Source organism: Anser cygnoides, chromosome 7, assembly GCF_040182565.1.
Source record: "Anser cygnoides isolate HZ-2024a breed goose chromosome 7, Taihu_goose_T2T_genome, whole genome shotgun sequence".
NCBI classification, from domain to species: Eukaryota; Metazoa; Chordata; class Aves; order Anseriformes; family Anatidae; genus Anser; species Anser cygnoides.
The window spans coordinates 22,819,530-22,832,770 of NC_089879.1; the positions used below are offsets into that span (position 1 = coordinate 22,819,530).

General features: G+C 38.9%; 1 protein-coding gene across 18 annotated transcripts in view; it reads right to left on the minus strand.

The window, feature by feature from the left end:
• Nucleotides 1-5,774: 5,774 nt before the first annotated feature.
• PCDH15 (protocadherin related 15) overlaps nucleotides 5,775-13,241 on the minus strand; it is a 738,695-nt gene continuing 731,228 nt past the window's right edge. For 15 of the 18 annotated variants that reach the window (XM_067000244.1, XM_067000234.1, XM_067000238.1 and 12 more), the window contains 3 exons: nucleotides 12,948-13,021; nucleotides 12,050-12,182; nucleotides 5,775-6,796 (listed from right to left, as the gene is read on the minus strand). In XM_067000244.1, coding sequence (XP_066856345.1) covers nucleotides 6,245-6,796; nucleotides 12,050-12,182; nucleotides 12,948-13,021 — 759 coding nt within the window. In that variant the 3' untranslated portion in view covers nucleotides 5,775-6,244. Of the gene's footprint in view, nucleotides 6,799-9,756; nucleotides 11,323-12,049; nucleotides 12,183-12,947; nucleotides 13,022-13,241 lie in introns of all 18 variants that reach the window. The other 3 variants (XM_067000254.1, XM_067000246.1, XM_067000245.1) reach the window with 3 other exon arrangements.

A 13,241-nucleotide genomic window follows, 5' to 3' on the forward strand; every position in this document is an offset into this window, starting at 1 on the left:
GTGATAGCTTTTTGTAACAGTAAATCAGGGCAGACCCTGCTTAATATTTTAAATATTTAAAAACTGCATTTTCCTTTTTCATTAAAACAGCCTCTTAACAGTGTTTCTGAGATAACAAGTTAGAATGCTGTTACAGAAATGCTGTCTAGGTCTAATTTCTAAAATGTAATACATAAAAAAAAATAAAAATCTTTCTACCTGTGAAAAATTAATTAGATTAAATAATGACCTTAATATAATTTCCCTTGGTGACCTTTATCAAGGAATTAAGAAATTCTTTCTTAGTTACTAAAGAAATCATGACAAAGTAGAGTTTCTGTGAACTCAGTAAGGACAGTCTAAATTGTAACTTTGTGGAGTAGCAGCTACATCAGAATGGTAAACACAGTGGTTTTGCCACTTTTTGTTTTCCACAAAAAACAGCAACCAACTGCACAATGGACCAAAGTTAAGCTGCAACCCTTGCCAGTGGCTCCACAGAAAGAGTGCAGTCTGCCAAACTGTAGCATATTACAAAATTAGTTACCTGTGAGAGGTTAGGCGTAATTCTTGCCCAAATAAAATACCATCAGCTCCAACCTATGTGACGGACAGCCATTTGCTGTACTTCTATGAGCCACCTGGCTGCAAGTTGCCAAACTCCTGCGAGACCACTGCCCTGGGGAATGGAAACTTGCAAGCACGTGTATTTAAGTGATCATTGGTTAACAGGAGGCACAACATGAGCATATACATACCTCAAAAGACAACAGATTATCTGTGGGCAGGCAGAGACAGATGCGTACGTCATTGACATACCATTAACTCGCAAGCTCAGCAACACTGATACACAAAATGGCCTGGCCATGTCAGCAATGTGAAGGCTTCATATCCTCCCTCAGTTCTTGATACAAAACTAAACCTCACTCCACTGCTACACAACGTTCACTTCTGCACAAAAGCTGCCCTCCCCAACTCCCCAGAAAACTGACAGGATTCCTTGAGCACTTACAGGGCTGGCAGGAACATGCTCCCTGGGAACAGGCACTTGCAAACTTCCTGATGTCTGCTGCAATGAGGTCAGCCCAAGTGCCCTTGCATTTATCTTTACCAGGTATCATGTCCACAGTCTCTGGGAGCAGAGAATGAAATCTTAAGCTGCGTGCAGTGAGGGGCCAATTTTACCTTTGTTGCTTTAAAAGGGTGAGGCCTAAATTCTTTAGGCATTTCAGACGAGCTTTAAGAGTGAAGAGATTTTTAACAGTGTGTGAACACAGCATCTTGTCCTTGCTCTTTAAAGAGCAGCAAAAGGGACACTTTGCAGACACTGTCCCTTCCCCAAATGCATTTTTGAATGCGGTGAGAACAACTTACCAGCCATCATCCACTCCAAGCAAGGTCAATCTGTCCAGAGCTGGAGTTTCCCTGCCATGTGAACAAAGAATGGGACCTCCTGAAAGCCAAATACTGGTTAAGAGCTGCACAGCTGTGCAAAAGAGGATAACTGCAAGGATCTCCACATTTCTGTCCATAGAGCCCCAATGGATTTGCTGCTTGAGCAGCTCTGTTTTCTTCCCCCATCTCTAAGTGGAAACTGCTGCTCTTTGCCAGGTTGTGGGCATATCATTTAAACTCCCTTGGGCTAGAATCAGTTATTTGCAAGGCGTTGCTCCACACAGCTGGGATCAGGGGTTTGCATCCACTTCTGCTGAATTCAACACTGGCTGCCCACACACACTCAGCCCACGCTGTCTGCTTAGTGGGAGCCAAAGGGCAGCAATTCCTGCATGCCACGGCCACCTGTATGTTTCTACAGCATCCACATGGGGAGAGGCAAACACTCCTTGGGATGCTGCAACTCACTGTGGCTATCATGGCAGTCTCACAAACAGCCTCTGCTTGAAAACGTGCAAACAGTTTGCAGGATTGGTGCTACTCTTGGGTGGCTCGCGGAAGGAACATCGTTGTTTTATCCTGTATTGGTAAAGAGCAACGATCAGTGCTAGAAAGATAAACCATGTTTCGTCTGACAGGGCTGGTACCACCCTGAAAGCTTTGGTTACACGTGAATTACCCAATTCTGCTCGTGTTGCTGCTACACTATTGATCCAGGTCTGTGTGACAGCTTTATCATTTAATCACCTGGGCTTAGTGCTCCAAGTCCAAACAGTGAAATTACTGAAATGCTCTTCTTCCAATAATAAAGAAAAAAGGTAGTATTTCTCAGTGCTCATCTAATAGGCTTCTGAGAAACAGCTGCCTTCCAAATTCATTTGATAAACTGCCATCTGTTTCTTGGGGGATTTATCTAACCTTGTTGTTTATCAATACTTTTGTAATAAATGCAAGTCTTTCTTAGACTACAAAAAACAGGGCAGTCAGTGGTAACTTAGAGTTCTGTGTGCAGCATTTGAAGGGTCAGCATGCAGGCATGTGCTACACAGGAGGGAGCTGCTGCCTATTTTATTTCTAGCTAGTTGTGCATCTGCACAGCCACAAGCCAGGGCTTGATGAAAAAGCATTCAAGTTTATACCCCCCATTTGCAGGAAAATTATTAATCTTACAAGGTAAGAAGTGTTTATCACCACTCACTGGCTGCAAAATGTAATGTATTTGTAACGGTTTGAGTTACAACTGACATTTTCTAGAGACAAACTGATATAAAAAGAAAATGCTCCCCAAGCACTGGGATCCTGCAAAAGCAGCCTGGAGATGACCACTGCAAGAAACTAGAACCACCACGGCTTTGAACCAGAAGAGGTGGTTTTAGCTACTCAAGCTATTCTGATGAGCATGACACTTTCCAGAGTGCCATTCATGGTTGTGACTGCTTCAAAATACTCAGTTCCCGCTGTGTTTTTCGATTATGGAAGCTGAGATTTGTGTATGAGATTGCTGTTCTACCACTACTAAAATAATAAAACAAACAAACAAACAGAAAAAAAAACACTAAAAAAACCACAGAATTTTCTGTCTCTTTTGCATTTTACTGTCCTTGCAAAGTTTTCCAGCTACGTAACTAGCTTCTGGAAGGACTCAACCCTGGAGATGCTGAGTGATCCTATTGTGAAATCACTACCAGCAGAAGGTACCAAGACAGGCACAGAACCCATCACAATCGTGCTGTCCTTTTCCCCCATACCCACTCAGGCAAATAATGGGTGCATGGAGTGTACCATTAATACTTAAACCTTTTAAGCACCCTAACAGGCCCTGTGTGGGGATTTCTTTGCAATATTGCTCATAGCAGCACACATTTAAAGAAAAATAATGGAAGTTTCTATTTTTTTTCCAAACATACCTTGTCCTGCCTCACAGTATTGCACTGCCCTTCCACAAGCCACCAAGTCTGTCATTGGAACCTTTCTTGTACGGAAGACGTAGCACAAGCCATCAAACTGTTAGTGCCTGCTTGGAGGAGCATACAAATTAAATCAATGTAAGGAGCAATGAGTATCACCTTGATTGGTCAGCCATTCAGCAGTTCTGCCACCCAGGGGAAAATACTCATGTCTTGCATCATCAGCTCTGCAAATTTCAGTGGTTAAATAGCTGAAAATTATATCCCAAGACCCAGATATTCTATTTTATTTACTGTATCCGTAAAAGCAATGCTAATAACAAAACTTGCCAAAAGAAAGTGGAAGTGACCATTTTTCACTCTATCAGCATGTACTGTTATTGCTACTGGTTCTGGAACCCACTATCTGCTCACAGTTTAAAATCTGTATTAATTTACACTATTTATTTATAGTGTTACATTGACAGGAAAAAAAAAAAAGGAAAAAAAAATACACCCCTAAAATCTTCTGAACCTGTAAAAGATTTTACAAAGCCCTTTCTTTTCAGTCAGTATTCATTCAGGTCATTAAGTCTTTACAAGTTTAGCTAAAATCAAGTTAGATTTTAGACAAACCCTGCCCATTCCTGAAAGAGTGAAAGTTTTTAAGCTCTATGCTTTGTGGGGAAAGATATGAGCACATGGACAGCACAAAAGAGAAGGTATTGATAGGTTTTGCGCTTGATAAGCATGCGCTGTACTGCTGACCATCAGTGATGGGCATGACAATCCTTCACAGCACACAAGCTGGCAGAGCTGTGCGTCTCTAATGAAAACAGGTAGGTAGAAAATTGAGAGTAGCTGGAAGATGATGTTTCTCTAAAAAGCGTATGACCTTAGAGTCTTCAGTAAAAATTGAATTGACAGATCTTGCAAAAAAAATGATGTAATGAAATAACAACAGTATCTTAAACAGGATTAAAATATAACATTTTACTAGTTATTTCAAAGAATAGATTTTTTTTGTTGTTGTTCCTTCCATCATTCTTGTCTGTATGTTCAGACTCTAGCTAAATTCCAAACAGCTATTTTTTGTTAGGTAGCAAGTCCATATATGCCAAGGGAAAAAGAGTTAGGAGCAAGAAATATCCAGTATTTTTTTTTCTCATATGGTAGGCTATGTTGCATTTCTCATGCCTAAAAACAAGCACCATCTCAAAATATTTGGTTGGAAACCTCAGGTTGAAAAGGAGGTATTTGACAGAAATGTGACATTTACATCACCATAACATGCAAACAGCTTCTAAAGACAAACATTAAGAGGAATTGCCTGTAGGATAATCTGTGCAAGGGAAAAACAAACCAAATCACAGCAGCACAAGTCCATTTACTGCCAGAGCAGAACCAACAGCTAGTGTCATCCAGATCTTGTGGTATAGCACCAGGGAAAGAATGATGATGCCAATCCTTTCCTTATTAGTTGCATGCATTTAACTGTGGACTCTTCCCACCTTTCAAGAGGTACCCGTATTGTTCTCACAACTAGTTAGATCTCATCCTGAAGAAAAAGTTGGCATAACACAACAGGACACTTTTCTCACATGTATAAATATACATATATGGTTTTTGCTAATATCACATTGGAGAAGAATACTTTGCTCTGCATCGTTAATGTCTTTTAAGTATTACTTGGTGGTTATGAACAATGATGTTTCTCAGCTCCCTGTTGAATTTGTAACATGACACACTCACTATTTCGAGTTATAAACAGAAATTAAAAGCAGCTATCAGTATTTTATACAGTGTATTTTACAAGTAATGCTCACTTAAAAGATTTTGGAACAATTCTGTGTTCTGACACCCCTTGTCCTTCACAGCTGCATTTCTGCATATTAGTCTCAGAAAGTGTTCGCTTTTTATCCCCTTCACCATGATCCATTTGTCTTTACAGCAGGTTTATGTTCAACACTATCAGAGTGGAATAGTGATTGTACCATTTAACCCAAAAGCTAGCTGGGCTTGAAAATGTATCTATCCCCTTCCCATTAATTACTTTTTATACCTATTTCTATCTCACAGAGTCCTGTATCATCCTGGTTTATTTCAGAGGAATATAGCCATAGAATGACAATTATTGATGGAGCATAAAAACTGGAGCTAAAGACCATATAAAGAAGAAAACAGCACTGATCTGGGAAGAGATGAAAAGATGAAAAATTGACTAGAGAAGAAAATTGGAATGAGCTAATTTACAAAAGAAAATGAACAAACCACGGCAAGGTAACTCTGAATAAGATTAATTGCCTTACATTTCCTTCCTCTTTGCAATTTTATCTTATTTAATCTTCTATTCCACTTTCCTGTTTAACAATGCTATAGCCTTACAAACCCTGATTCCACTCTTACATTAGTTTGCTATTTCAGCATTGAGTGAGATCGTCTGTTGGAAAAAAATGGTGTATCACTATTGACTTTGGTATTGTTACTCAAATTTAAACCAGCAGATTTGCTCCATTGACTTTCATGGATTTATTTTTAATTTATTACTCTGAGTTCAGAATCAAGAGCTCTGGATATAAATCTTGAACATAAATAGACAATTTTCCAAATCTAAACAGTATAGCCACAAGTACCATTACAGGAAAAACAAGCTAGGCATGTATAGAACTGTCTGAAAAGTTAACCAAATGTTGCTGTGCAGTTATTAGTAGTTTACTATTTATTAAACAATAAATCAAGATAAAAAATCTAATTAACTTAAATGAAGTATTGTTTAGTGAAATTGGAGCCTGTCAAAACAGTTGTTGGGGGGGACAATTAATTGGTACAAATGTGAGTGCAAATTTTTTTTTTAGCTTTAAAGCATGTCATTTGTAGTATACAACATATGTGCATGATACAAACTTCATACATTTTCTTCAGTGACAATAAAAAGCGCAGTTTATTATAAACTGAAGTAAAAATTAAAATTTAAAAAAAAATAATCACAGTTTTGTCATTGGTATGTGAAGATTATTCCAAGGGCCCATCCAGAGCTCCTCTTCATCTGACTGTGTGTGTTCACTGTGTGACTCCAAGGGCTCTTTGACATCCTCGTTATCAACAACTGATTCCTGCTCTTCTGTGCTTTTCATTTTGGAGCCGCCTGGCTTTGCTACTATGTTTTCGGCCCCTATAGAGGAAGCAAATGAGACGCTACAAGGCCTCGTGTTCATTTTATCACTAGAAGATGGTCCCTTTGACAATGTGTTCAGTGGGACATTCTCCTCATGTGTCACTGCAAGCTTGTCCAGTTTCTTGAATTGTTTCCCCAGCCTCACTGGAGATGTGACTTTTAAATTATTAGCAAGGCAAACACGACGGGTTCTGACAACAGAGCCATTCTGTGCAATGTAGATGTTACCATTGACGTTGTTTTGAATATTGGGGTTATTAAGACGATTCCTCTGGCTGGAATCAGGAGCGCTGTCTTCTCCAGTGGAGCTGGTCTCATACTCTGGGTCAACTATCAACTTGATCCTTTTCTTTCTGGCCCACTGTTTAATGATAAACAGAAATGTTATTAAATCTCAGTATGATTTCTTACAGCTTTTTGTCCTTTTTCCTATCTATCTCATCTTTTATCTAGACATTTAGTGTGAAATTTTAACTTGGCATTTTGTACTATTCCTTTTAGACTGTACATTGGTATTTCCTAACTCTTCTGATTACCACTCTGTGCCACTACCATGTATGCCTAATGCCTGAACACACAATCAATTCAATCAATTCCTTGTACTTGAAAGTTACAAGGATAAACTCATTTTAGTTTGTGAACAGCATCCTTTCACTTAGATGGTATAAGAAAAGGTATAAAAGCTATAAAGATATAAAAATTAGATTTTTTTTTCAAGTAGTGACAAATTCAGTGAGGGGTTGCTAGATGCATTCAGCTGTGCTGCAATTAAGTCGAAGTGCATCTTCTTTTGAGAATTCTGGAAAAAGAGATGTTACTTTCTGAGAGTTAATTTCTGTAAATTGCAGTATTAGTAAGCGAGACATATTTCAACAAAGCAATGTCTTGGTGTGTGTTACAAAGAGATAGGAAAAACAACTAGATTACTACCACTTTATAAGACAAACGGGAAGGCATTGATGATGACAAAACTGTGTGATACTTCTAATAAAATACTGTACTAAGGGGTAAATGCTTAGGAAGGCCTTAGAAGTTTTCCTTCAGAGTATTACTGAATTGTAAATTCTGCACAGAAATGGCATTGAGCAGGGCTACTTTATATGCACGCTATGTCCAGGAGAAAAATATCTCAGGACCTACACAAGGGAAACTCTCAGGCACGATGTTGGCAAAAATGGCTGGTTAGAAAGACTGATGTAAGGCTTTGTGCCAATTCCAATCTAGAGGAACCAATGGAGGTGCTTTGCTATTAAATAAAAGATGGTGGAGAAATGAGACTTTTGATTTTATGTAATCCATACACATTCTTAACGAGTTAATGCAAACAATTTCCATGTTGCAGTAACTTTGTACTAATATTGATTACAAAAACCCCATTACATAATTTATGATTGATTCCTGGTGATACACTGAAACAAGCTACCATTGTTCTTGAATTAATAAAGCAAATGCTGTTGTTTCACTAAGGCAGCAGATACCATCACAGTTAACTCCCACTGCAATACATACACATGCACTTAAGAAAAGACAGTTTTAAGAGAAAGAATATCATGCCAGAGAGAAACGGGTGATGATAATTCTTAAGCTTTGAGAAGTTACACTTTGTACAAATTACTTATAGGCCTATTCATTTGTTCCTGATAAAGACATATAATTTTCTTCACACATATGTATTCAGGTAGATGAACAGACGGACTTGTTTAAATGGAATCTATGGGAAAATATCATGTGCAGCTACAATTTTGTGCTATATGGGAATACAAAAAGTGAGTCATCATAAACCCAGTTCACATCTCAATTGGAATTCCAGAGAGAAAATGAAAAGTTACTATCACGTTTTACAGCTCAGCATCCATTGCCCTTCCAGGGTAACTCCCCAGCAGGCTGAAGTATCCCACTATCATTAAAATTCAAACATTTTTCTTGCTCCCTCTAATAGAGACTTCCTGGCAGAGCTTTGGTGCATATGCCCAAAGCCAAATTTGTACTAGCTCAAAAGTACTCACAAGACTAATCCAATACTGGCTCAAAGCTTTAATTTTATTTAAGCTTTCTATTGCTTATTTGGATAAATGGTTGAGAAACAACTCTATGGCTTTTGATAAAAGGCAGATGAAGTACAGATAGATTGTGTGTATACAAAGCTTTCATACTTGGTGTGCTGGCAGCACGGGTAAGAGCTCTGTGAAGCAGTAAATCATGCAGGGATTGTTTCTTATACGAAAACACAAAGATGACAACTTAAGTTGTAAATAACAGAAATCCTTCCTAGGCGATCATGCTCGTTCTGAGCAGAAATGTACTATAAGATTTCTCTATTGAATGACATCAGATATTGCAGCTTAGTGAATTTTAAAAGGTAAATACCAACATACTGAACATAGTTACCCAGCAATACTTTGCCATTATGCATCTCAAACTTTTAATATATTTTTTAAAAACAAACAAAAAACAGCCAAAAAAAAATCCAAACCCCACACAGTAAAGTGGGAAAGGCAGAAGTTAGAAAATATAACTCATTTCCTCTTCTTATCGAGTTCACATTGTACACCTACCTCTGCACTCCTGCCTTGTACATCAACAAAACCTGAATCCCATAATCCGGAAGCAGTTTAATCCCAGTGCTGCTAGTAATATCCAGCAGTTTTGGGAATGTTACTGTGCTACAATTTCAGTTTTCCTCCCAGAAAATAGGGCTAAGGTTTACACCAGAGAACTCAGGTGAAGATTAGCAAATGCTTATATGGTAGTGAAATGTGATGAAACCATGTATGACCTTCAAGTCATAAATATCTTCATCCTCATTCCTGTTCTCCACTGAATCCCGTATGTTTTGCACCTTTTCCTTCCTGTAAGTGCTATTTTGTGACACAGACATAACCTGCCTGAGCACAGGGCTCTTAACAGGTTTGTGCCACCATGCTCATTGAGCTACCCATCACAGCTAATACAAAATGCCATGTACTTTTGCATCACTATATGCATAATGCCAAAGCATTAAATGTAAAATTATCAGTGCCTCTTTAACTACATTACTGAAATTAGCAGAGAAAGAGAAGTATTCTTTCTTGCCATTGCTATATGAAAATAAATCCTTCTATATCCATCAATAAGTATACCTGAGTAGTCTTTCAGAGGAATTATATTAGTTTGGTTTTCCACAGTTCTATCCTTAACATAGCATAAAAGATTTAAGTGCTGAAGCAATAAGCTTTGCCATTTTCTTTTTGGCTACCTCTAGTCAAGCACGAATTGTTTAGGAAAGACCACACAGAAGGCACAGCAAACAAGATCACTCCTTATTGCAATATCTCCACCTACTGTTTTTCCTTTTCAAAAGGACGTAGAATCACCAGCAGTCTCTGACTCCGTAATGGCAGTATTGAGGGTCTCATCTGACTGAGACTGACTGTGTTCCTGGGATATCTTTTTTATTTTCTTTCTGTGCATATTAGTGTCTGAACTTTGATTCCCAGTATCAGGGGAAGTAGCAGTTTTGCTAGAAGGGGCGCTAGCTGTGCTCTTTGTCCCTTCAGTACCTTTGGAAGTAACACTGATTTCACTTTCTAGACAAGAAGATTCATTCTTACTGATAGCTTTCTCCTTGTCACTAGCATCTGTATCAACCTCCTCTGTGCTTTCATCCTCACTATCCTCACCATTAATTCCTGATTTTCCTCTCTCGCCTTCTCTGTTAGCAGCAGCTCTTGCATTTGCAGATGTTTCAGAAACTGCGCTATTGTTTGTGTTATCTGCATCAGGGCTTGCACCGACTCGGTCCGTATCTTCTTGTTCATCTTCTTCTGAAACCTCTTCTATCGTATCTTCTATTTCAAGGCTGGCAGAGGAAGTTTTGCTCTTACAGCTGGATCCTGAAGCTTTCCTGTAGCTTGTACCTGACGCAGTAGAGCTGATGTTCGATTTCTGGCTGGATCGCCTCACTCTGCCACGAGAGCTACCTCTCCTACTTTTTATACTTGACCTTTCAGTGCTTCTTCTACTGCTGGACTCACTAGTCCCCGATTTGCTGAATGAACTTTGTGTAGATGAGCTCCTTGAGAGGCTATCATCTTCATCACTATCAGACTCTTCCTCATCACCATTCTCTTCAGAAGAGTCCTCCTCTGATTCACTGCTGGAGCTGGATCCAGATTCATCATCAGAATCCCCCAAATCATGCCCAGTTTCCTCATCAGAGTCCACAGTACTTTCAGTGGCTTCATCTTGGTCCAGAGTTACTTTCAAATAGTCTTTATCTTCTGACTCCGAGCCAGAGCTACTACTCTTTGCTGATGACTCATCTGAAGAGTATTTTCTTCTCCTCTTCTTCTTCTTCTCCTTCTCATAATCACTATCCTCATGTTCGCTCTCTGCTGTGATGCTTATTGAAACTCCTGATTTTGCTTCATCTCTTTCATACTCTTCCTCTCCTTTTCCTCTTGCATCTTGAAATTTTCTGGAGACGCTAATGCGTTTTAACACATGATTTAGCTTTCTCATTGAAGGTCTGTCGTCTGTTGATTTCTGGAAGTAACTTCCCCTGATAATCATGCTTTTCTCATCAACCACTTGGCGAGCTGACATCAACTTGGCATAACTGGAATCTTTCCTACTGGCTTTCACTTTCTGCAGAATCATTGGGAATATCTTTGCTTTCTTCCACGGAGAACGAGCAGACTCAGCTCTTCCTACTTGGTTTTGAGCACTGACTGCTACACGACTTAAATGCATCACTGCTTTTAGTTTCCTTTTTCCCTGGCCGGTTCTATATACTCTTCCAGAGCCATGCCTTAGATCCATCCCACCACCTAAAGGTCTACCTTCTATTTGAGCCCCTGCTCTCTGGCTTATACCTCTGCTTGAAGGACCTCTGACTTGACTCATTCCCTGCAAATTATGAAAATGGAACTTGATTACAATTTGAAATATAGGTATTACAAAAACTCATAGCCTAAGTCAGTAGGAACAAATGCAACACTTTTTCCCAGGATTAAAACTAACTCACTTGTTTTAGAATAGATTTTACCAAAGTTATGAGGAAGCTTTACTTGTAGAAGAGGCTGCAAATGCACAACTACCTTGCCTTGGCAACAGGGAAAAATACTGGTTCATAAATGTTATCTCTTCTCATTTAATAAAAACCCATGTGATGGATTAAGAGTCTGGTAATTCTGAATATTAAGTTTAAAAAATGAACATTTCTTCTGGCTGACACTGATATTTCAGAATTTCCTTACATTCAGTTGTAAACTTTATGTTAAATTAGTTTAGGTGACTATTTTTCTCAGTGGAAAATCACCAGTTATAGGCTAAATATTAGTAACACTCCATTCAGTTAAGAACATAAAATGGAATTACCTAAGGCCATGTGGACTTTCATTGAAGTAGAAATCTACATTAAGGGAAAAACTAATGTGCATATTAAAAGAAACTTTGCAATTCCTTTTCATTTCTGACACAAACTTTACTGGTCATCACAATGGCAAATGATTAGGATTGGAAGAGCTGCTTATTTGGTCTATATAGAGTATTCTAATTACAAAATCCATTTGATTAGGTTTACCAATGCTTCGCCTTGTTGCAGAGCCAGATTCAACACGCCAGAGATGCCTACCTCTTCTGCTGTTGATCCATGTGGGCTGTAGTAGTAGCCACCATCGTTCTCCACCACAACTTCCCCATACTCATCGTACATCCCCGAAGGAGACAGCAGTCTGCGGCGGCTCCCATACTGAGGCAGTTCATACCTGGCAAAACACCATCATTTCTTTGTAACATGCAACAATGTACTCACGCGTGTCTTCACACACAGCTACAAACGTGCGAACTACAAACTATTGCAAATGGCCCAACGCCCATTACAACCGGAGGGAGCCCCAGCTGCCAGGTCTCTGGGATCTCCTGAATGCAACGACCTTCTTTTCCAGGTACCTCATCTTCTTTGGTCTTTTTTTTTTTCCTTTTTTTTTCTTTTTTTTTTTTTTAATTGAGGGATAAAAGAGTAGATTCTCTAGGATCAGTTCTGGAGAATCCTTGCAAGCTTGTAAGAATAGCAAATCCCTAAAGTGCTTGCAATCAAACAGACTTTACCCAAAAAAGGCAGGATGATATTTTTCTAGGTAAATGTAAAAAGCCAGATGCTGGCTTGGAACTATGAGCAGAAAGTATCACTGAACTCAGGCTGGTGAGACAGAAAAGGGGAGGAGATGATGTAAATTCATCTCCAAGACAGCAGATATATGCAAATAAAAAAGAGACTATAAAAATGGCATGATAAATGGAGTACGCACACTGTGGTGCAATAATTGGATTCCTAAAGAAGCAGGGAGTTACACAATGCCCCTTTAACTTTCGAGAATTGAGTTTTGTTGTCAGCACACTCATTAGTGGATGGAAAGATTAAAGTAATCCTGAGGTGAAGGGAAGTCTCCAGATTAGGCGCTGTAATAATAAACATCACCAACCTTGAAAAGCAGCATGTTTAGAAATACATAGGAAAAATGAAAATGTACCCATGCTCATAACTGTAGTAATCTTGCCCATAGTATTCCTGCCCTGGATCAATTCCAGACTCCATACTTAATTCCTGTTGAGAGAGAACACCGATTGAATGCAAACAGTGACACACGATATGACTGATGATAAAGACACAAAGAACCGTACCCCAAAGTGCAAAAAAAAAAAAACCAAAACAAAAAACACAAAGAAAAGAACTATAATAATTCAAGGAACACTGTTAACCATCAAGAACCACAATGAGAAATCAACACAAGCTTTAAATGACCCCCACCCTGGTGTATTTCCTG